General features: G+C 36.9%; 1 protein-coding gene and 1 long non-coding RNA gene across 2 annotated transcripts in view; one reads left to right on the forward strand and one right to left on the reverse strand.

The window, feature by feature from the left end:
• Nucleotides 1–25,746, forward strand: part of LOC101263730 (protein DAY-LENGTH-DEPENDENT DELAYED-GREENING 1, chloroplastic) — a 42,041-nt gene that overhangs the window by 2,567 nt on the left and 13,728 nt on the right. Inside the window, exon 4 of the mRNA XM_019214828.3 lies at nucleotides 17,387–17,560. Coding sequence (XP_019070373.1) covers nucleotides 17,387–17,560 — 174 coding nt within the window. The remainder of the gene's footprint in view (nucleotides 1–17,386; nucleotides 17,561–25,746) is intronic.
• Nucleotides 5,308–25,746, reverse strand: part of LOC104648430 (uncharacterized) — a 31,420-nt gene continuing 10,981 nt past the window's right edge. Inside the window, exon 5 of the long non-coding RNA XR_011210763.1 lies at nucleotides 5,308–5,582. This is a non-coding gene — a long non-coding RNA (uncharacterized lncRNA). The remainder of the gene's footprint in view (nucleotides 5,583–25,746) is intronic.

Consider the following 25,746-nt stretch of genomic DNA (forward strand, 5'->3'; position numbering starts at 1 on the left):
GGATAAACTGAAAGAAAGTTGCTTGAGAGATCATTTTTTGTTTCATGTCCTTTGTCGACCTCCAAATGCACCGGGCTATAGGTGTGGAACTCTGACTGAACACGTTAAAAAGGAGACGAGGTAGACCTAAAATCACCGAAATTTTCAAAAGACCTATAATTTGTTGGAATCAGCGGAGACCTAGCAAAAAGTAGCAGACAATGGAAGAAAAAGTTGTATATAAGATTCGTAGCAGACAATGGAAGAAAAAGTTGTATATAAGATTCGTATATTTGGACTTTATTTTAGTCACATTAGTATGTTTACTTTAGTTTTTATGTATTCTAGGAGTCTTTTAGTCCTATCTAAGATTTATTTACTAGTAAAAGATATGGAAAACTTCTAGTACTACTACTACTAATTATTATTTTTTGAAACTAGTAATTTGTGTTCTTCAGCATTAAGAGATACACTGACCACCTCCAACAAAAGTTTACAGTAAAGAAAATAAGAGATACTTACAAAGATTCGATGAATTCCACTTAGTAGATTTCCTCTTCTATGTTCTGTTCTTTACGCCAAAAACATAGTGAAGTAATAACTTTCCACTTAATCTTCTGTATAGTGCATTCTTTTCCTTCAAGGATCCTCTGGTTCCTCTCATTCCAAATGTTTTCCCAGATGCAAGCTGGGACTTCCCTCCACCATTCCTTTCTGGCTCTTGCTTCCTCCTCTCCTGATCCAACAGCTAAGCAAATCAACAGTATGTTCAGACCAGTGTTGTGGACGGCGAGAGGCGACAAAAGGCGACAATGGCCTGCCTCGCCACGCGGCGAGGCGAGCGGCGAGGCGCTTGCCTTTTTGAATAAAGGCGCCAATTAATACCAAAAATTAAAAATATTTAATTGCATATTTTATCCAAAGTCTTAATAGCAATAACACATATAAGCCCTTATTTCTTCTCTAATTTCCGACGGACAAGCGACACATTGTTTAACATTTTTGAAACCACCCACTAAATGTTGTTTGTGTCGAGTTATTCCACCATTGAAAGTACTCCCACAAAAGTTACAAGTGACAGAATCTTTCGTCGCTCCTTGAGTGCCATAATTCCATCCAATGTCCCTCTTTTTGCTAGCATCCGCCATTGATTATTAAATTCAATTAATTCGCTGTTTAGAAAAATTGGAATAAATAATTAGGAAAAGAATTTTTTAAAAAAAATTAACACTTTTGTTACACTTACACAAAGCAGTAAGCACTGCCTGACTGCTGCTTACCAAAAAAAAATAAAATGAAGAAGAAGAACAGAAAAAATAAGAACAGAAGAAGAAGAAGAACAGAAAAAATAAGAACAGAAGAAGAAGTGAGAAAACATTACCTGAAAACCTGAAAACAGAGAGTGAGAGTCGCGAGGGTCGTCGGCGAGGGAGAAGAGACGCGACAGCGAGGGAGCAGAGACGCGACAGCGAGGAACAGCGAGGGAGCAGCGACGCGATGGAGGAGAAGAGAAGAGTCAATCGATCGATCGATCGAGAGAGTCGCGATGTGGAGGATTTCAGAAATTTTCAAAAGTAAAAAAAAAACCCTAATTTTGACCAATATTATTAAGTCAAAATTTTTTAATCAAAAAGGCGGCGCCTTTCGCTCGCCATTTCAGCGCCATAGATCGCCAAAAGCTCGCCTTTTTCTCCTCGCCTCGCCTCGCCAGAGAATGGCGAGCCACCCTCGCCTCGCCTCGCCTCTCGCCTTTGGCGACGAGGCGAGCGCCTTTCATAACACTGGTTCAGACATGATCCAATAAACTCCAGCGATGGTAGTGAACAAGGCCCATGTTTGTTCTGTTACTTTACAATGCAGGAAGAGGTGTTGTTCGTTCCTAGTGCCTCCTTGCATAGAAGGAACCTAGACGCGATGCTGATCTCCCTCTTTTGCAATGCCTCATATGTCAAACAGGCTTTTCTAGCTACCAACCAAGTGAAGTACTTCACTTGTGTATGAGCAACACTCGTCCAAATAGCAATCCAAGGTCCTGTTTACCTGTCTGCAGCTTCACTCAGACCCCTATTGTATACCCTGTTATCCGTGAAATACCATCATTGTGGTGCCCCCAAATGAGATTGTCCGTTTCCATGTTAGTACCTGGGAAGTTTCCTGTCAAATTCAGAAGTTCTGATCATTTAAGAACCTTCTTAAGGTCACATTCCATCCTTGGGGAGACTACACTTCTTGTATATTGCAATCAGGTTTCAAGCATATTAAAGCCATACCAAGGAACAAAGATTGAAGAGTTCTATCACCATTCTAGTCCTCTTTCCAGAAAAGTACCGTATCTCCCCTTCCAATTCTACGTTAGTGTCAGGTTCGAATAACAGCCAGAGATTCTTCATTTACTTCCAAACCCCAACCCCATCAGTGCCAGACTGCCAGTCACCTCATTTGTGCATCACTGACCCTCTTGGCCGTATTTATGCAAAATTATCTCCTTCCAAGGATTCAGGCCTGTTGGGTAAATCTCCATAGCACTTTCATAAGCAAACTCTTATTGTGCAGCTTCATGTTTCTCACTCCCGATCCTCCAAAACTCTTGTTTTGCTGGATTCTGATCCATTTTACAAGGTTAAGACTCTTATCAATCTTGTTCCTTGCCACTGGAAATTCCTCCTCAGATTGTCCAAGATTGTCACCACCTTGCCAGGAAGAGGAACAAGGACATCACATAGGTTGACAATGAGTAAAGGACTGCATTTATCAATATGACTTTACCACCTAGGAAAAGGTACTGTGACTACCAAAGAGCTAGGTTCTTTTTATGATTTCTCTATTATTCCATTCCACATATTCACTGCTTTGTGTTTTAGCACCCAATGGCATTCTCGAATAGACTGGGCATCTCTTCTATCCTGTATTTCAGAATATCTGCAAGTGTCTAAATTTGTTTAACCTCTTTAACCGGAAAAATGTTGGTTTTCCTCCGGTTAACTTTCAGACCAGAACAAGCTTCAAAGATTACCAGGATCACCCTCAGGTAGCAACTTTGTTCCTGTTCAGCTTCACAAAAAAACCATTGTGTCATCAACAAACAATAGGTGAGTCACCACCATAGTTTCATTGTTTATGTTCTTAATGTTGAGGTCACTTATCCAGTTATTTGCTATATCCTTTCTCATTATATTGTCCAGTCCTTCCATAGCTATTGATCAAAAATCTCATTTTGTTTCTATAGGAGAAGAGACTATCTCATCAACATAAAATATCATTCTGCTCCCTCTTGTTGAATTCTGCTCCTTTCTAATTCTCTTTTCTCCTCCCTGTTTAACCCCCTAACATTCTAACATTTTAGGCTAGTATCTTCAACTTCGTAACAACCGAGTAGTCTTTTTCCTCCCTCTATATCTTGAGTCGCTCATTGGCTCTGTATCCTTGAATTTCACATCAAGGATAAGGTTCTTCAACTCCTTTGGAATTAATTGTAAATAGAAATTCTCTGATAAGGTCATAATTGGGGAAACTTCCTTCTCTCTTCTTTTATCAATTTTTAACCGTAAAATTATGACACCTGGACCTAACTCAACCCCAAATTCTTTACTGAGTCTGATTATGTTCTATTGTACCCAAGAACGAATTTCGTTCTCCACTACTGTACCAGTTCCATGCTCATCAGCGTCAGTGATAGAATATCTATCTTCAATTGTATCTTCCCTCCACCTCCTTCTGTCCTAATTGCATGCCTCTTTTTGTTTGTGTCTTTAGATGTGTTCTTTCCTCGGTTTGGACGATGGACATATTGTCATCGTCCCTCAAAGCTGCGACGAATTCTAATTTCTTACCCTCTTCTCCATGTTCTAGTGGAGTTAGAACACATTCTCTGCCTTGCTTCATTAGATTTATGCAGTTTGCTTCTATTTCATCGAGTAAAGGTTCAAAAAACCTTTCACTATTGTTGGAATTCTTTTCATTTAAATGAGCAGCATGTTGGACCAGTGGGTCTGGGCCCACGGTTTTAATTTCTTTTCCTTTCTGTTGCTCCAGGTCACGTGCACACTAAGGCCTCATTTGTTTGCACTTAATGAAGGTCTTAATCTTATTCATTCAGATTTAGTCCATTAAGTGCATTTGGTTTAGTCTGAATTTTAATCATTCATATTCAGCCCATTAAGTCAATTTGTTTCTTTTTTAAAAAAACCTCTTCATGGGTCTTAATGAGTCTGAATGGATCAGATCTATAATAGAGTCTTAATACCATTCAGATTCCATTAAAACAGTAAATGTTCTTTCATAAACAAATTCTATGCTTCCTTTCTTATCTTTTGAGCAAGTTTCAAGTTTCTTCCTCTCCTTTTCCAATCAAATACCATTTTTTTTCTTTTGAATAGGTAAGTTTTCATAATCTTTTACAAGTATTTATCTTATATTTTTAATCTATACAATATTCTTTGGTGAATCGATATTTATGAAGAAATCTTTTTGTCACAATTCATTTGTTGCCAAAACTTCTTTGAAAGAAGTTATCGTTGTTTCTTGAGAAAAAAAATTGTTTGAGAAAACAAATAAATCATTTTTTTTGTGGTGGGTTATAGTCTTATTCTTGAAACAACTTTTTGGAGAAATTATCGTGGGTTTGAATTATAAATTTTATTGATATAGTGTTTAATTCCTAATTTTAAAATAAATAAATTATGCGCTATGATATTGAAAACAGACAATCTTAATAATTAAATTACATCTTACTATTCAGATGTGCATTCAGATTCTGATACTTTAATCGTAATGCACACCTTAATATTCAGATGTGCATTCAGATTCAGACATCTTAATCTTAATGAAAACAAATAAGGCCTTAATGAATTCAAGAACTTTTGAATACCCCACATGGCAACTCCTGTCACCAGTTGTCAAGGGTGTAGATTTCGCTGCTCCACCTCTGTGTATTACCTGTTGGGTCAAAATATGAAACCTTTTGTCACCTACAGCATAAAAGCCTTCTTCTCCGATGGAGAACCTCGTCGGTGTCTCATCCTATACTTAACTAATATACCAAAACCACCGCTTATGAGTTTGGATCTGTCACATCCGGGTTTACCCCCTAGACGTAACCGGCGTCGTCGTCCTTTTGAAGGACTAAGACTAGCCTCTTAGTTTCATGTCATTACATTCATAGGTTGAAAAACGAAAAAATTTAAAACTTTCATTATCACTACTTGGAGGTTTACATAGACCTCTACATACACATAATAGATATTCATATCGAGTATACATAGACCCTTCATATAGAAAGGTTACATATCCTTCTACTTTTATTGCACATACATGTATAAGAATATAGAATTAGTCTCAATAATTGTCTCATCTCATACCATCTAAACGAATATCACAATATGGGCATAACCCTTACATCGATTCAACAAGACCATGTATAGGTCATACAAAAGTACAATATTCAAATAACAAGGAAAGGAATGATAGAGTCAATAAGCTCATAACAAATCCAAAGTTAGAGGATGACATTGCCCTCGAGAGTTGAGGACCTACCCTACTTGGATGAAAGGAAGAATCCAAGCCTTCAACAATGACACCTCCCAAAACTCTTCAACAATCGGAACCTAAAATGTTTGGGGAAAAGGGAAGAAAATGGGGTTAGTACTCCAGATATACTAAGTATGAGATCTTATGCACATACACAAGCAAAACATGCTAAAAGGGACTTTTTATCAAAACATGTCATTTTACCCCTTTAGGGACTTAATGCAAAGTCAAGTAAGTCATATCAATCAATCAACATGCTTGCTATCATACAAGTAATACTTATCCCAACATATTGAAACTATGATTTACTACAACCCTAACATCAAGAAATAATATCACAAGAATAAATAAGAGTTAAACATATCATAATAAGCAAGACAACTACTCACAAGTCCTTATCAAGTCAACTAGTGCAATGACCAAACAAAGCCCCATAACCTCACTCAATTAAGTATCCTCAACAAGAAAACATGACCAATGTCCAACTTTACATATCATGGCTTTTAGACTTGCATTTCATCATATACTCATTATAATACAAGGCACATTTATAAATGAACTAATCAAAATATATTATCAACAATGTGCCATGGTCATTATATATATACATCATATATTATCATAGCATAAACATACATAAGAACCTCCTCCTAAGACTCCCCTTAAAGCTAGCTAGTGCAATGTCTAGGTAAAGTCCCAAACCCTTACCTGGACTAAGCTAGACCCCTTAGGTTATCCAAGTTAGAGTTCAAGTCTTTTATTCGTTTTACCTTTTCAGGAACATCTTGCCCTAGCCGACATAGATCACATGAGCTAGTTTGGAATCCGGTGTCATAAAACCCTATACCGAAAAGAAGGCGGACTACTTGCCAAGGTAGTACCCAAACATGAAACATAACAACTACGTGGATCCACTAGCTAATATTCCTATTGGGGCAACATAGTTCAAGAACTAGGAGATTTAGTTGGGACCCTCTTTATGCGCCATGCATTATAGTCTCCAATCTCAAGAGTAATGTAGTGTTCCTACCTTCCCTATGTGGGAAGGGACACTTCTCTATCTAGTTCACTCGGTGCTAAGCTAGAGTCCCTTTTTGAAATATCTTTAAGCCTTTAATTATCAATCATAACTTAATTTAGGCCATAGGGTCTATCCCTTGTATAATCATCATCATCAATAGCTCAATAAGAATTGTATGAGTATAAGTCCTTTCATCACAATTCCTATAAGTGAGGTTAAATCTTTAGCATTTCATAACATATTAAGGCACATTGATAGTTTTCACCATCCTTATAGCAGATACACCTTAATCAACCTCACAACGTAGTCAAGACATTTCAATTCAACATCATACCACCCTATAATCCTAGTATAAGACATACTCCAATGTAATATCATGACTTAACAACAATTAATCACAATTGGAAGTAAAGATAGAGATTCTAAGAATTACCAAGTCTTCCTCATAGTCTATCATCAATGTCTTACCATCAACCCATAAATCAACCTAACTTGAGGAGTAACATCATTAGACAATGATAACCAATAAGATTACAAGGCCAATTGCATCTCTATAACACAATTCATCTTCAGATCACAACTTGAGAAAAGGTACATAGGCTAATTTCACATTATAATTCATAACCTAAATCACATCTCAAGAACTAGCATGATAGGCCTATAATTCATCTTAATTTAATCATAATAGCACCATAGGATAGTAACCAAATCAACAACTAACTCGATTGAATGATCCCAATACAATATAGGTCAACATCACTACCTAGGGTTAGGGATATCGGATCATACTATTCAATTTAGACCAAACCATCAAAAGTTACCATAAATAAGTTGAATTACATGTTAATCTACTCAATATAACCCTAAGAATTCATTAACAACTCAATGCATAACTTCAATTTCGTAATTGAATGAGATCCATAAGAAAACTCAACTTTTTGAAATCTATTTTGAAGGAACCCTTTTAGGAAAGAATCTCAAAGGTGAATAGAACCCATACCTTAATGATTTCTCAACAATTTGATTGTGAATTCGTCCCTTTCCAGCCCCCAAGCCCTAGTTCTTGCTAGCCTTCAATGGTGAGTTCATGTAGAGAGAGAAATAAGAGAGAAGGAAGAGAGTTTATTTTGAGAGTTGTCTTTAGGTTAATGAGGGTTGAGGGTACTTACAGTAGGACTTAATCAACTTAATTAGTTTTCCTTTAATCCCCAACTAACCCCTAAAACACTTATTTAATTAAATAAAATCATAAACTCGACCCTCACAGAAGAGACCCCGATCGACGGTGCGTCTGTGAGTCGACGGACAACTCCCCCTCCGTCCTGCACTCTGTCGTCTCGGTCAGAGACTTTGTAGGCGAGGGCTTCCTCCAATTTGTCTAAGTGTGGGACGACAGTGGCATCGACGCCCCGTCGATCCACACACGGACCGTAGCCTGCACCTTTGCACTCCGTCGAGGAGTCCAGAGAATGTGCAGGTGAAGGGACCTTCTCCACCAGTCTAAGTATGGGACGACGGTGGCATCGACGCCCCGTCGATCCAGACACGGGCCGTCTTCTGTCCCGTCGATGTAAACTGTCAGGCAGTGCTGCATCAAACTACATGGGTCCTCCTCAAGGGCCCTTGGTTGGTCCTTGGGGAGTCGTACCCGAACGTTTCAACCATGGAACAACTCAAACACCCATTAGTTACCTTTTTACCAATTTTCGTACATTTTCGATTCCTAAAAGTTAGTCAAAAAGGCTAAATCCCTTTGAACCAACTTCCCGAATGTTTTGGTTCTTAAACCTCCTAAATGACCTATATTCATTAAAAATGGACTTAGAAACAATGTTTAGACTTTATGACACCTATGTTAGGCTTTACAATGAGTTTTGGATTTTCAAGGTGTTACAGTATCAGCTCATAACCTCTATACCTGGTACCTTACTAGAGTGTATGCTCTGCATACCAGAGGAATGAGAAGTTACTTTGCGTGGAGGAACTTGCTGCAGTTGTAACCATTTGTGATGGTCCTTGGGTCATCTGTGGAGACTTAAACACCAACAATACTATGAAATAAAGAAAAGGATGTAACAAAATTTCTTTTGTTATGTCTGACTTCTTAACGTGGATACAAGAGATGGAATTACATGAACCCCATCTACATGGTGGAATCTTTTCTTGGTTTATAGGCATTAATCATCCAAGTGCAGCTAAGCTAGATAGATTATTCTCTATGGAATGGGAAGAAAAATTCAAAAATATCAAGCAAAAGTTGCTACCTAGAGTGCTCTCTGACCATTGCCCTATCGTATTAGAATGTGGAAACCGGGAGAAGAAAAGGTCAAATTCAAGTTCGAGAACTAGTGGTTCAAGGTTGAAGGCTTCACTGATTTGAACAAGCATGGTGGAAATGAATTCTTGGAGGAAGGATGCCCAGACTACAAACTCAATTAAACTAAAAATGCTTAAAGGAAAAACTTAAAGAATGAAGTAAAGCAAATTTTGGGAAGCTAGTAAATAAGAATAATAGTTTACTTGAAGAATTGGCTGAAATTGATGAGTTACAGGGAACAAGAGATTTGACTGAAGATGAAATGATGGTAAGAGCCACCATAGTAGTGGAGTTGGAAGAAGTGGCAAAATATGAAGAATCAAAGTGGAGATAGAAATCCAGAGTATTATGGCTGAAACAAGGGGACAATAACACAAAGTTTTTTCAAAGAATGGTAACATCAGACAGGAGGACCAACACCGTTGATAGTCTGATAGACAAAGGAGAAATTGTAGAAGATCCTATGGAGATCGTAAACACTATGATTGATTTCTATAGGAAATTTACACTAAACATGAGAATTAGCGACCTAGATTTGACCTCCTAGAATGCCCAACTATAAATAGGAGGAACAAACTTGGATGCAGAGACCTTTTACCGTGGCATTGAAGAGGTCCTGAAATGCTTATAACACTGTGATGGAGACAGCTCCAGGCCCAGGTGGCTTCAGAATGAGTTTCTTTAAGTCATGCTAGGTAACATTAAAGGAAAATCTATGTTGACAATTCATAACTTTCACCAAAAGAAATTTTTTGAAAAATCTTTCAATGCCACTTTCATAGCATTGATTCCTAAAAAAGCTAAAGTAGAGGAATTAAAGATATCAGATCTATTAGCTTGATAGGGGGAATATATAAGATTATTTCCGAACTGATCGCTGAGAGGTTGAAGACAGTAATGGGAAACTGGTTGATGTACACCAAATGACTCCCTAAAAGGAAGGCAAATTATGGATGCTTCACTAATTGCTAATGAATTGGTGGACTCCAGAGTTAAACAAAAGAAAGCTGGAATCTTATGCAAGCCGGATACAGAAAAGATATATGATTATATCAATTGGTCTTTTCTGCTTATGATTTTGAAGGACATGGGATTTGGGTGGAAGTGGCTTAACTGGATAAGATTCTACATATCCACTGTTAAGTTTTCCCTAATTATAAATGGAAATTCTGAAGGTTTCTTCCCGTCTCTAATGGGGCTAAGACAAGGGGACCATCTCTCACCCTTTCTATAGATCTAGCCATGGAAGGTCTCAATCACATGATCATGAGAGCAAATTGGAGGGTTAAATAAGTTTTAAAGCTCAGATGTAGGGCAGTAGGACAATGACTCTATGAATCTTTGATTTTGGGCTCCATGTTAAATGGCAAAAGAGTTTCCTGTACCCAGTTAACCAAGTAAGCAATATGGAACTGTTAGCTCGCAATCTTGGTTGCCAAATAGAAACTCTACCTACAAAGTACTTGGATATGCCTTTTGGGAGCACAAAACAAGGACATAAAAGTGTGGAATGTACTGGAGAGATGTTACAGGAAACTAGCAAGCTAGAAAGGTCAATACCCTCTTTGGGAGGGAGATTGACCCTGGTCAAGTTAGTCCCAAATGCACTCCCATCTTATATAATGAGTCATTTTTCTATTCCAAAGAGCATTGTGAGAAAGATCAACAAACTTAGAAGATCTTTTCTTTGGAATGGAAACAGAGAAAATAGAGGTTACAAGCTAGTCAAGTGGGACATTGTAACACTTAGCAGGAAACATGGGGGACTGAGTATAAAAAAGCTAAGCCTTCAGAATTCCTGTCTTCTATGGAAATGGTTGTAGAGATTTTGCAAAGCCATTGGTCTATTGTGGAGTTAATGGGAACATTTGGGTCTAGTGTTTGGATGACCATCAAGAGACTATGACCATAATTCAAAGGTAACATCTCACTTAAGGTGGGAAATGACAGGATAACTTCTGGAATGATCTATGATTTGGGGAAAAATAGCTAGCAACATTATTTCCATACCTGTTTATGCTCAGCCAGCAGAACAAGGACATAATTATTCAAATGTGGAGCCCTCAGGGATGGAATTTCTTGTTTAGAAGAGCCCTTAATGATCAGGAGATAGCGAGAATCACTACTCTATTTTGGATCCTAAATGCCTTTCCAGGCACTTCCACTAAGCCTGGTAAGCCTCTGTGGAAATTACAAAGGAAAGGAGTGTTCACAGTGAAGTCTGGTCAAAGACAAAATAGAATTTGGCCTTGGAAACTTATCTGGAAGATAAAAATACCTCTAAGGTCTCATGTTTTGCTTGGTTAGTGTGTAGATGGGCATGCTTAACACATAAAGTGCTTTAGAAAAAAGGAAGACAACTTTGCTCGAAGTGCTTTATGTGTGATCAAGATGGTGAAGTCAATGGACATTAGTTCCTCTACTGCAAGGTAGTTGCTACCGACCTATAGAACATGTTTTTTTTTCATCCTTGGTGTGTGTTGGGTTATTCCACGGACCACTAAGGTCCTACTAGACATCAGTGTTATCAAAAGCGAAAAGCGCAGAAAAGCTCTAAGGTCCATGGGGGCTTTAAGCGCAAATAAAGCTTGTGCTTTAATGAAATAAGGCGCAAAGACAGAATATAATACAAATATATATGTTTAGTCCAAGATTAATAATTATAAACATGAATGACACATTTATGACCAAAGAAATTGAAAAAAATTTAATAATGTAATGAAATATCAATTGTTTGGTGTCACTTCTCATAAGAGGCTCATTGACAAGGAAAAATTTGCCTTAGAATCTTGAGGACGACACTGAAGCGCACATAAAGTGATGCGAAGCGCTCAACATGTTTTGAGCCTCGCTTCAGGGCTTAAGCGCGCCTTTGGTAACATTGCTAGACATCTGAAAGGAGATAGGAAGAAGACACTTTACCGAAGACTGGTGGGAGTTAATCCCAACTTGCAGTTGGTGGACATCGTGGAAAGAAAAAAATGCTAGATGTTTTAAGGATAGAACTAAAATATTGAGAGAATTAGAATGAATGACCTTAGCCTTTTGTATTTTTGGTGTAAACAAGATATGAGGGGGATATAAAACTTTTTGTTGATTTCATAGGCAATTTGTGACCTCCCTAAATTCATATGCTCTGATGAGATTGTAAGTGGCCAATGCTCATCATTATTTGATAATGAGACTTTTGTGAATACACAATTACCCTTCTCTCAAAAACAAATTACCCAACTCATGGTTGTGATTAGTGGTTTTTGAATTGACAAGTTGAAACAGTTTTTCTTTTGACATGTTGAATGGAGGAAAAAAGTACAAGAAAGCCATAGTTTTGTTTCAACTTTTGTGAAGATCCAAAATTAGACTTCCAAGGAATTGACGAAGTCCCACAGGGATGAAATTTGTCATGGAGAAGAAGATACAACAACGGATATGGATTTTCTAGTTTTATAGGTAGTTCCCGAAGAGACGTGATAGAAACCGAGGTTTTATACAGAATAAAAACAACAGAAAATACAAAAAGAGACTCAAGTATTTCGTTTGTCGAAGAACAATAGAAAATACAAAGAGAGACAAGTATCTCGTATCTCTTAGAACAACCTTTTCTGCATTTAAATAATATATTACCATCTTTCTACTTATTTACTAGATCTCTTATTATATAATACATAATTGATAACTACTTTATAACTATTTAAGAGTAACTTCTAGTAACCATTAGAAACTGCCAAATAACGGTAAGAAACTGCTCATTGCTCCATGGGTGAAACCTCCAGTAATTTGAGAAGATGCAAATCAGTATCTTCTCCTATCTTTCTTCGCTTCTTCGTCCTTAAATAAGTATGGAAGATTCGTGCCTTATAAGTACACCCTCATGGAAAGACGACTTGTCCTTAAGTCAAAAATCTGGAAACTTTGTAGCTGACCAAGATTTTTGGCCATATGGCTGAAGACGTAAAACAGAAGCATCACCAACATTAGAAGAGAGGTCTATGTGCTTATAATTTGCCTTCATAAGGTTTAACATTGCATCTCTAGGCAACATCTGTTCTTCAAGGTCTGCTTGGAAAGATGCTGGTGCGAGTGTTTTCTGTGGAACACCTTGTAGTTGATAAGTTTTCTCATTCAATTGGAAAATTAGGAACATCTCGTTCCAATTGGCTTTTATTGTGTTCAAGGATGCTAGCCATTGTATACCCAACACCATGTCTGTGCCACTAAAGGAAAAAGGGAAAAATGTGTTTTATGACCAAGTTAGAAACCTGTGCTGACAGGTCATGACAAACTTTGTTGCATTTGATAATTTCACCATTGCCTATCTGGCCACCAAAAGTAGGGACATATTTGACTGCCAACCCAAGTTCCGTTACAATTTCTTTTGCTACAAAATTATGTGTCGAACCACTATCTGCCAACATCAACACTTTATGCGCGCAAAGAGTGCCTTGAAGTTTCAAAGTTGAAGCAGATTGTTTGCCCAAAATTGCATGAAAAGAGATTTTCTCCAAATCAGTAGGGGGTATGTCTTCATTCTTATTACCGTCAACACTTTGCACATGGTTTTCCTCTTGCACTAACTCCAATTGTGCAAAAGTCCCAGGTTTGCAGCGATGGCCAGGGGTAAACTTGTCTCTATAACGGTAGCATAGGCCTTTTTCTTGCCGAATTTGTTGTTCAAAATTCAATAGCGAGTGTTTGGAAGAGATGACTGTTGAAAACGCCGTGTAACTAGTTGGCGGGATGATTGGAAATTAAAGGATTCTCGAGTCGTTGGAGAGGAAGTCCTAATTGATGAAGGTCTTGATACAGAAGGCCAAGCAGACACCTTACTGGATTGATTTAGTCCATGTTTTCCTTCATATTCTAAGGCCAAACTCATCGCTTTATACATAGATCGAGGCTTATGAATCCTAACATCCACACGAAGGTCTTCTTTGAGTCCGCTAAGGAAAACTCCAAGCAAACAATGTTTTGGCCAAGTTTGCACACGGGCGGCCCGTTTTGCAAATTCCTGCCTATACTCGAAAACTGATCCAGTCTGTTGGGATACTACACAAATGTTCATTTGGATATTGAAATTCAACAGGTCCATAATTTTCCTGCATAACTTTCACCAACTCCATCCCAGTGATAAATTGTTCTTCCACTGTTGATCCAAGCAAAAAGATCCAATACATCTCTTTCCAAATACATTGAAGCCACATCAACCTTGCAATCATTAGGTGATTGATAATTTTGAAAATACTTCTCTGCTTTCAAAATCCAACCTCGAAGATCTCCTCCTTCATACTTTAGGAAATTCCATCTTTGTGTGCGAACGTCGATAAGTTTCTTGATCCAAGTTCTATCAACCTCACCCTCTTCCAGTAAAACTTGTGATTTTCCATGTTTATTTAGCATGTTTTGTGCTTTTAATGCAGCCACATCAGCAGCCAAAGCACTCCCAATTTCGCTGCTATAGTGGTTAATTGCTGGCCAATCTGATCAGGAGTCGTCATGATAGGTTCGCTGTGGGAGCGTTGGTTCGTGTGCTAACCATGAGAGATCTGACTACTCTGATACCAATGATAGAAACCGAGGTTTTAAACTTAATAAAAACAACCAAAATACAAAAAGAGACACAAGTATCTCGTATCTCGTATCTTGAAGAACAATAGAAAATACAAAGAGAGACAAGTATCTCGTATCTCTTAAAACAACCTTTTCTGCATTTAAAAGATATATTACTATCTGTCTACTTATTTACTAGATCTCTTATTATATAATACATAATTGATAAGTACTTTATAACTATTTAGGATAAGGATAGATAACTTCTAGTAACCATAAGAAACTGCCAAATGACTTCTAATAACGGTAAGAAACTGCTCATTGCTCCATGGGTGAAAATCTCCAGTAATTTGAGAAGATGCAAATCAATAAATCAATATCTTCTCCTATCTTTCATTGCTTCTTCCTCCTTGAATAAGTACGGAAGATACGTGCCTTATCAAGACGCAATTGGAGAAACACAACAGTCTGAAGGGACACACTAGAGTTGAATAAGCGGGCTTAAAGGTAAAAACAAAATAGAGGTAAAAAAAACTAAAAGTACGAAGAAAACATAAAAGTAAATTCATGAATTCTAAGGGTGCCATGTAGGTTGGCCTAGGATTCTCTTTTGTATGTATATAAGATAAGATAAGATTCTTTTTTGGTAGATGTATCTCTTTTAATGAAGGCATTGATTTTTGTCCGCAAGTTTTCTCCACCAATCAGTAAAAGCGTTTTCTGGAATACTAATAATTGCCCTGTCTGCCCCCTTAACTGTAATCAAAGATAGAAACCTTCCATACTTGTTGGAATTTCGGAGAAAGAAATATATTTGTGAAATAATATTTGCATTTCCATGTTTTAAAAGAATTCCCTTTCACTTCTGATGCTTCGTAAAATCTCTTGTAAATCCAGAGGAGAAAGCCTCTGTTCAACACCATCATCCTTATGTGGTATCTCCACTTTCCACTTAGTTGTACTAGACCTCTTCTCTAACCTTGGCTTCAGTGATGTCATAGGACTTCCCCCCTGAACAAAAGTAGATCCTATTGTCCATCCTTTCAAGTGAACAGGATGGTAGAGGTAAAGAAAGTGGAAGGAGATTGAGAGAAGTGAAAAGAGAAGAGAAGAAAGTAATATTCCAGTGGAACAAGGTTCTTGGGGGGAAGAAACATGGGGTCTTGGAGTAAGGAATTTGAAAAAGCATAGTAAAGCCCTTAGACTAAAGTGATTATGGAGGTATTCTCAAGAGCCTCAACCATATTGGGGAAAAGTAATTCAAGCAAAATATGAAGAGGAAAACAAGTGGATGACAAAGGAGGTCCTTACACCATATGGGGTAAGCCTATGGAATCCATCTGAATCTTGTGGCCTCTCTTGAAGATCAATACGACCAACAGTGTAGGAATGACATCAAGACTTCATTTTGGGAGGATAAATGGTTGGACAACTTTAGATTGAAAAGTATCTTTCCAGAGATGCATGACTTGGCAGTGAATAAACAAGTGACTGTAGCTGAGATTTGGACACAGCATGGATGGAATTTCCAGTTTAGAAGGAATTTCAATCATTGGGAAATCAAGACCGTGACTGATTTTTTTGGAAGTCTGGAAACTTTTACAGAACAAGGGATGAACATGATAGATTATGGTAGAGAAGAAATAACAAAATCACATTCAAGGTAAACTCTGCATATAAGTTGCTAAATCAAGATGGACAACAACCTTCCCTTTGGCCTTGGAAGCAGATTTGGAAACCTAAAATCCCTTTCAAGATGTCATGTTTCACTTGGCTTCTGGCAAGAGAAGCAATTTTAACACATGAAAATCTCAAGAAAAGGAAGTTCTCCATGTGTTCTAGATGCTATTTATGTGGGGAAGAGGTTGAGACAGGCAATCAACTGTTTCTCCAGTGCAGAATAACATCCCAGCTATGGAGGATTTTCATTAGGCTCAGGGGTTTTGCTTGGGCTATGCCTAACGGAATCACACATCTTTTATACAGTTGGGGAGAAGTAGGGGTGGGAGCTGCAGATAGAGATAGATGGAAGATTGTCCTGTATCTGGTGGACTATTTAGAAGGAAAGAAATGCTAAATGTTTTGAGAGCAAGAGTTGTGATCTTCGAACGATCAAACTAAATTGTATCAGGCTTTTGTTTCTGGTGCAAGCAAATGTATTTAGAGGACAGTGAATCCATTATAGATATCCTAGGTTCCTGTTAGGATTCAGATTCAGTTTTCTTACTTTTTGACAAGCTGTAAATATGGTTTAGTGCAACCCAAGCCTGGTTTCAATGAATATACACAATGTTACCTTCTCAAAAAAAAAACAACACTTTTCCGGTGGAATAAGTTCACCAGAGTCTGGATCCCAAAGCCCAGAAGGGACTTCAGGAAAAAGCCTCGAAAAAGGTGCCTGAGAGCAAACAATCCTTTTAAATATTTTATTATTATAGTTTCTACTATTATTAGAATTTTCTGAAATGAACTTGTTTGGGATTGAGGTGTTTTATTAAGTTTGTAATTCTCATTCAGACAGCCTGATGAATTCCCTGATGCTCTTTCTTATGAGCTTTTGTTGTATACTTTGCTTACTCCATCATTATCCCCAGAAAAGAGAGGTTTGCTTGACTTCATCTATTAATTGTTCCAATGGTTCGAAGCCTACTCAAGTGTCATTTTCCTAATTAAAACTACTTGAAATTTTTTCTTCCTTGTTTCTGCGTCACAGTGCGACAAATTCTTCATGGACAGTAGACTAGTAATACAGGTATTTGAGCTTATTTCTTGATATTGTGAACATACATCCCTGCACTACCATCGCTGACTTCTAAATTTTTGAGAACATATTACTTTTTGGATGAGTAAAAACAATACAACAATATTGTTCTAAGGAAATATTACACCTCTTGCTTGCTTATTTCCTATTCAGGTACATTTCCTGCTGATGGTTGCTAGTGTGAATGGAACACCCATTTAAGCTTTGTGTTGACTGTCTTATTTGTCATGGTCAGATATGTTAAGACTGTACCTTTAGCAGCACAGATGCTTGATGTCAGAAGAAACCAAAAGCTTGAAATGGTTAAGGAATTGAAGGCTGAGCAGGCACGCTACCGCCTTGAGGTTGAGATTGGTAAATCTCCACCTTTGTCTGAAAAGGAGCTGCATCTGGAGCTACGACACAAAGCGTAAGTTTTACCACAGCTGATGCCCGTTCTTGTTATGTTAATCTGAAGTGTTCTGAGAAATTTAGTTCACACCTTGTTTTCAAATACGTGTTGTCCTTTCCTTTCTTTACCCACTTATACGCCTGATGTTAAAAGAGTTGGTATGAAGGAAGCAACTGATTTTTGAAGGAAAACAAGTTTTTGCACTCACATTGGATAATCTTGTCTTGAATAACCTAATTCCTTGTGTAAAAAGGGAAAAAAGGGGGCTGCAGAAGACATCTACCACTTTGTCTGTTCTCTTGATAAATGCATTAATAGACTATATTTGTATTTTACAATATATTTATTTTTATTGTACTAACTGACTCGGACGATTCATGTGAATACATGCATAATTCAATTTATTTGCTTGAGAGCACTTTTATATTGTTCTTTTCAGTTTGATATCAGAACCAATGGTATATCCTTCTTCTTCCTCCTCTACTGAAATGCCTTTACTTCTTTTTGTACCTCTGTAATCCTCAAAATTATTCTATCCTCAAAGGGGGGTTCTCCCATTGAACTACCCTCTTCACTCGGAATAATGATCCTTAGTACTAAATTTACTGATAATGGTTATTTTGGTCAAGTGCTAGAAGATAAATCAAGTGTTGCACCACTGCAGATACTCGGATGCTCTCTATTCTCTTCTTGTTGCCAAGAACTCATCTCCTCTTGCATTATCTAGCAAAACCTCTTCATTACATCCGCACAACCATTTAGTAGGGAACACTTGCAAGTTATCATATTGATAATAATAATAAAGGATAATTTCTTGCAGTTCTGCTTTTTCAAATAATATTTTTAAGGTCTATCAATTTGGCAAACAATCCAGACTATCTTTTCAGTCTTCTAATGATATTGCTAGTGTTTCATTCATTTGATCTATTCTGATGTTTGGCAGACACCTTTGATAAGAATCAGGTTACTTGAAGTCTTGAATAAACAAGAAACTATTGCAGAAGCAAAAATAAATAGATTAAAGACAGGAATTGAAAGATATGCAAAATTTGAGAATAAAATCCTCAAATTCAAAAAAATGTGCTAAGCCCTAATTGATCTTAGTAGTCAAAAGTTAGTGAATTAAATACTGATAGAGCTAATTCAAAAACTTAGATCAAAGAGTGATCTTAGACCCCTATTTCAAAGAAATTAGAGACAATAGTGTGGTTATTGGCTAAAGAAGCAGTATTGACACAGGAGAATTCAATGAAGAGGGGAATTACACTTTGCTCTGATGTTTTTTCTGTGGGAAAACTGCAGAAACAGTCAATCATTTGTTTATCCAATGCGAAGTCACTGGCCAGTTGTGGAATCTGTTCCTTAGACATAAAAGCATCTCCTGGTCCATGCCTGGGAGAATTTCAGAGGCTCTATTTAGCTCTATTTAGCTGGGAAGAAGCAGGGACACAAGCAAAAAACAGAACTGGAGAATTGTCCCTGCCACTATTTGGTGGACAATATGGAAAGAGAGGAAGCTTTGAGTTTTTGAGAATAGGGAGAGTAGTATGCAACAAGTTAAACTGAATTGCATTTTGACTGTGTTTTTGGTGTAATCAAATTTACTCTAATGATACCGTCTCTATCATTGATGTCTTAGACTCATTATAGGGATAGGTCGATATTATTAGGGTTTCCTTATGTAAATAAGCGTTCAGTACAACCTATATACTGGTCTGCAGAAATAGAAACAATTACCATTTTCAAAAAATAAATAAATGTAAGACTAAGTATTTTTTTAAAGGGAAAAGGCTCAAATATGCCATCGAACTTTCAAAAAGGCTCATTTATGCCATCCGTTAAAAGTTTGGCTCATTCATGCCACTACCGTTTAAAAAAAGGCTCATTCATGCCATTTTTTTTAACGGTATTTTTACAAAACCACTTTTTACATGTGTCAGATTTAAATTCGTCCACGTCATTTTTTATTTATAATAAATCAAAAATCTGAAAAATTATTAAATAAAAAACCCACCCAAACAAAAATTCACCCAAATAAAGATCCACCCAAGTAAAGACCAACCCAAATTAAAAAAATATCCCAAATAACCCATTAGTAACCCAATTTTTCAATTCACTTTTACCCTAGAAACCCAATTCTTTTGAAATATGAAAGTTGTTTTGTTTTTCTTTTGTGATGCCTAGACATTTTAAAGGTTAAGTCTTTCATTTTGTGATGCCTAGACATTTTAAAGGTCAAAGCAGTTAACATGTGATTTTTGTTATTACAATTATTTTAACCTTAAAAAATGACAATTACCTATTCTGTAATAGAGTGACAATTGATGCTAGATTTGTTGAAATATTAGGTTATGCACTATGTTGATGTTGAAGTTTTGTGTTATGGAGTGTATTTCCTTAGTGCATGTTGACATCACAGTTCTTTTCAATGGACTTTTTTATTGCTGCTGCTTGGAATTTGTTTGTGCATTGTGATTATTAATGATATTATCTTTCTATAGTTGGTCAAGTGCAACTCTGAAATTTATACAACATGTTATAAGTTTTTTGTGTCATATGTGCTAGTGTGCAGCTGTATTATTTGTGTCATATGAGCTAGTGTGCAGCTGTGTCATATGCCCCCGTTTGATAAGTTATTTGAGTTCTTTGTAGTTTTGTCAAATAAAAAAAACTTCTTGGTAAATAATTGACTTTGAAGGCACATATATGTTGGAAAAAATGGTTGACAAAGTACTAAAACAACAAAATTATATTAAAAATAACTTTCAGTGATTAACAATGTACAATGTACCAAGATAAAAATAAGCAACAAAATTACATTAAAAATTACTTGACAAAGTACCTAAATAACATAAGCTAGCTTTCAATGGTTGTCAGATATATATATATATATATATATATATATATATATATATATATATATATATATATATATCCATAAAATTCGTTCTAAATTTTGAGTTGACGCTTCTTCATTCAACAATGAATAAATAATATTCACTGGAATTCAACACTGACCCCTTCAAATTATAGCATCCACTGTCATACTCGACACAATGCTCCTATTCTTAGATTGGGTTTCTAGGGTAAAAGTGAATTGAAAAATTGGGTTACTAATGGGTTATATGGGATATTTTTTTAATTTGGGTGGGTCTTTACTTGGGTGGATCTTTATTTGGGTGGATTTTTGATTGGGTGGATTTTTATTTAATAATTTTTCAGATTTTTGATTTTTTATTATAAATAAAAAATGACGTGGACGAATTTAAATCTGACACGTGTAAAAAGTGGTTTTGTAAAACCACCGTTAAAAAAAAATGGCATGAATGAGCCTTTTTTTAAACGGTAGTGGCATGGATGAGACAAACTTTTAACGGATGGCATAAATGAGCCTTTTTTGAAAGTTCGATGGCATATTTGAGCCTTTTCCCTTTTTTTAATTTATGAATAAGAACCAAAAATATCAAGTTAAGAATTAATCTTGTCTCTTGAGAATCGTTCTTATAAGGTTGTAAGATAAATCCAATCACCACACGCAAAGGTGTAAAGAAGAGAAACCTCTCAAATAATATTAATCATGTCTTGTCTTGTCTAATTAAAATAATAAAATCTACCCCTATATATAGGGAAAATATATCCCAAATAGAATGAGATTTGAGTGCTACTTCTGTGGAAGTAATAACTAGGAAACATTAAATTAGGAAACTTTCAGAATAGGAAATATTTATGCTCCTATTGGGCTTCATTGTGGCTCTCCTCTTGGCCTTCATGTTGTCCAGTCTTTCAGCCCTTGGACTCGAACTTGGACCATGAAATATATGTAGCACTTGATCCACTTCTTGTTATAATCCTTGGGTCAATCTTGACTTTTCTTGCACAATAAACATCTTCTTCATTTCTCATTGAAGTCCATCAACTTTAGTGCAAGTAGACCGACATGGATGCTATCAACCTAATTCTTTTTCCTTACTATTTTTTTTTATGGAAGACTATACCAAGTTCTGTTTAATGCGTTAAAATTGGAGTTATTTGATAAATTCAAGGAGTGCCATTCATTGGTTCAAAATGTTTGCTCAAATCATTGTCTTTTAGTGATGATACATTGTAATTTAGCTGGTTTTCTTTCCTAGTTCAGTAATATCATAGGACACATGAGTTATGCTCTCCAGATTGTTTAGTTTTGAGCAGGTAGAAATAAGTGTTCAGTCATTGTGTAGCGGAGTGGATAGTCATAGTCTGCTCCTGAACTTTCATTGTACATAATTTTTGGAATCAATAGAGTATACTGTTCAACCAAAAAAAATTGTGTGCTCAATTTCATTTTTTCAATCAGATGCGGGAAAACAGACCAATAATCCAACATCCTCTCTGTTTTTCTTTTCCTTACATTTGGACTCAAATATGCTGACTGAGAGTATCGTCACATTGCAAATGGTATTTTATGTCTTTTATTTCAAGCCTCCATTCCTTCTGTAATTTTGGGCTGTGGAACCTCTACACGATAATATTACTCCCTTGGGTAGATTGGGATTTCTTTACCATATGAAAAATTGGATAACAAGTTTCCTTTTGATAGTCAAGTGGCAACAGTTTTGCATAGAAAAGATAAAGGTGGCTTGGGCATTAGGATTTGAGGAAGCATAACAATAGTCTTTTGATTAAATGGTTGTGGAGATACACAGAGGTGAGGAAAGCTTTGTGGAAAGATTTGATTAAATGTAAATATGGGGTGGATGGATTTTGGTGTAGTAACATAAGCACAGATGCTTATGGAGGGGGGGGGGGGGTTTGGAAAGCTATTAGAAACTTATGGCCCAAGTTAGAAGCAAATTTACATATCAAGGTGGGGGATGGAAGGAGAACTAGATTCTGGTGGGATGTATGGATCAAACAAACCCCCCTAAAAGACTTGTTTCCTGATCTATTTATTTTGTGCACCAATTCTGAGGCAATGATGAGTGATTGCTATACAGTACAATATTGGGATCTCTATTTCAGAAGACTTCTAAATGATTGGGAAATAGATAGAGTAGCCAAATTGTTGGAGGAACTGGGGGATTTTGCAGGCACCAATACTGACAATGATGTTGTTAGATGGTCACACAGTAAGGATGGGATCTTCACAGTTGTCAGGGCATATAAAAAGGAGTGCAACTCGCAAAGTAGCAGATACCAGAGTTCATGAAAAAATATCTGGAGGGCTGCAGCACCAACAAAAGTTAAATGCTTTACTTGGCTGGTCATTAGAAAGGCATGCTTGACACATGAAGTCTTGAGGAAGAAAAAGAAGATCATAATTCCGTGGTGCTCTTTATGTGGGAAGACAGGAGAAACTAACAGTCACCTCACCTATTCTTACATTGTACTTTCACAGCACAAATATGTTCCATGTTTCTCAACTATTCAGAAGTGAAATGGAGTATGCCCGAACATACAACTGATTTACTTAGTTGTTGGATCAGGAGAGGAGCTAGCAAGAGACAAAAGACCTGGTGGAATTTGTTCCACATTGCATTTGGTGGACAGTTGGAAGGAGAGGAATAGTAGGAATTTTGCAGATGTATCCAATTCCATTCACAAGGTTAAGTGGAATTGCATTGTATCTCTATATTTTTGGTGTAAAGAGATAGATTAGAGGATTCAGATCAACTTTTTGATCAACTCTTAGAATTCTTGGGATCCTTGTAAGTATTATGCTTTTTTTTTTCTGATTTTCTAAAGGTCCCCAACATATCGTTAATGCTGAAGAATACAATGTTTACCAATTCTAAAAAAAAGAGGATTAGGAAATGAATTCCATATTTAATCTTTCAAAAGGCAGGGGTTTAAATAGTGTTTGCAAGCAATTCAGAAAAAGGAAAACCTATAATTTTGTATTCTTAGATGTTCACTAATTACATAAACACAGTGATAGGGATCAAGTCTTTCTATATTTTCATTCTTAACTCTTCCTCTGAAGCTGGAGTGTTGTATTCCTATCTTGCCACAAATATAATCAGTTCTTGTCCCTCTAAGTGATTTGTACGGACACCTGCTAACTGATTAGTATAGTTAGCAAAATTTCTGGCAATGCATATTAAGAAAAGGATATTTTACCTTGATGTGCTTGGTTCTTTCACACAAGATTTGAGACAATTTGCAGTGTGGCCTGGTTATCACAAATTAGTTAATATCCTATTTTGTTCCCTATAAATTTAGTGTTGGATGCTCTTCCCACCTACATGGTGTCCATCTTCCCAGTCCCAGATGGTATCATACGGAGATTTGGACAAGGTTAGGAGAGTTTTTCTTTAAAAAGGAAATAAGAAAACTGATTCAACAGTTCTTCATCTAGTCAAATGGGACAAAGTGCTTTGGGGGAAAAAAAACAAGGGGGGTTTGACATAGAAATCTCAAGCCACAGAGTAAGGCTCTCCGATTGAAATGGCTCTGGAGATATTCACAAGAGGCACAATGTTACAGAGGCGAAAAGCGCAAAAAATCTCTAAGGAACTTTATTCTGGAGTTTCTTTTGGAGTTTTTTCCCACACTTTATTTGCGCTTTTTCAAACATGATTCTCTACAAACTCCACCCTATCATCTATAAAACAAGGAACTTTAAGGGTGCCCCAAAAGAAAATAAGTGATAGGAGACTACTCAAAAACTCTCCTATTTTTGTGTCTTTCCAAACAACCCACATCAACGAGAGAGGAACCACGTTTCATGCCCTATGTCTTATCCTCCTTCACCCGCACCTCCAACGCAACATCGGAAACTGCATTGACTGACTGGTGCCATGGCAGAGTTATCATTCTGTAGTGAAGAATTGGAGTTGGTGGATCCTCCTTTATTTTGAAGGATTCTTTACTTGGACAATTGTGCTTCTTTACGATTGACAGATTTTCCTCTGTGAAGAGTGGAGGGAAAATTTCTCTAATCAAATATAGTTGTCTTCCCAAAATAGCTTTTGGTTCCAAATCCTGTTGTTCTGACCTGTGGAGATGAAGAGTGGAGAATGTCTTACTTCTTAATTTGAAACATGATGGTTAGAAATGGTGGGTTTAAAGAGAGTGTAACAAAATGTTGGGAGTCCTTTTTTGTGAATGGCAGACCAGGTTACATTTTGGTTGAGAAGCTTAAAATGCTTAAAGTTAAGTTAAAGGAGTGGAGTAAAAACAAAAGAGGGAATTGGAAACAAGGGAAGGAGGATACCCTCAAACAATATCAAATGGGAACAATAAAGGAACATAGAGCCACTCACTAATGATGAACTGATGCAAAAGGCCCACCTGGGCATGGAGTTTGAAGTGGTAGCTAAGAAGGAAGAGTTAGCCTAGTAGCAGAGGTCAAGAGTCCAATGGCTAACACGGGGACAAAAACACAAATTTTCCATGGAATTACAACATCTCATAAGAGGTTCATTTCTATGGATCAATTGGAGATGGATGGAGCTACCATTAAGGATCATGAGATGGTTAAGGAGGCTGTGCAAAAGTTTTACAAAAATCTCTAGAAAGAGACTGAACAATAGAGGCCTGACTTCAGACTGCAGAATGTTACAAGGATCATTAAAGAAGAAGATGTTTGGTTGTAGAGACTTTATGAGGAAGAAGAAATATTGGAATGTTTAAACTTGTGTGCAAAGGAAAAGCACGGATCTGATGGCTTACCAATGGTGTTTTTTGAGACATTTTGGTTCTGCTAAAGGGAGATATTATTAATACTTTTTTTTTATGACAAGGAAAACCTGCAGCCGCTATCCTTTGGGTGCACACAGGGTAAAACCCTCGCTCCTATCCAATAGCTCGCAGATCACATAGGAGAGTTACCCCGCACTAGGCAAACCTGGTGCGACAAGCTCGACCCAGAAGGCAAACCCCTTGCTTTCGCTGGCAAGGGGTTTCGAACTTGAGACCTCCAACATGGAAGTCCCAAGCTCAAACCAATGGCCATCCCGAAGGGTGGGAGATATTATTAATACTATTCAAAAAAATTTCACTCCAATTAGGCTTTTAAGGAGAGCTTTATTGCCTTAATCCCAAAGTAATCATGAGCTTCAGAACTGAAGGACTTCATACCAATTAACTTGGTAGGGGGGAGTTTACAACAATATTGCTAGACTGATGGCAGAAAGGTTAAAAATGGTCGTGATTTGTGAATAAATTGATCAACAAGCATCAAATGACATTTGTAAAGGGGAGGCAGATCATGTATGCAACACTCA

This window comes from Solanum lycopersicum, chromosome 7 (genome assembly GCF_036512215.1).
Source record: "Solanum lycopersicum chromosome 7, SLM_r2.1".
NCBI lineage: Eukaryota > Viridiplantae > Streptophyta > Magnoliopsida > Solanales > Solanaceae > Solanum > Solanum lycopersicum.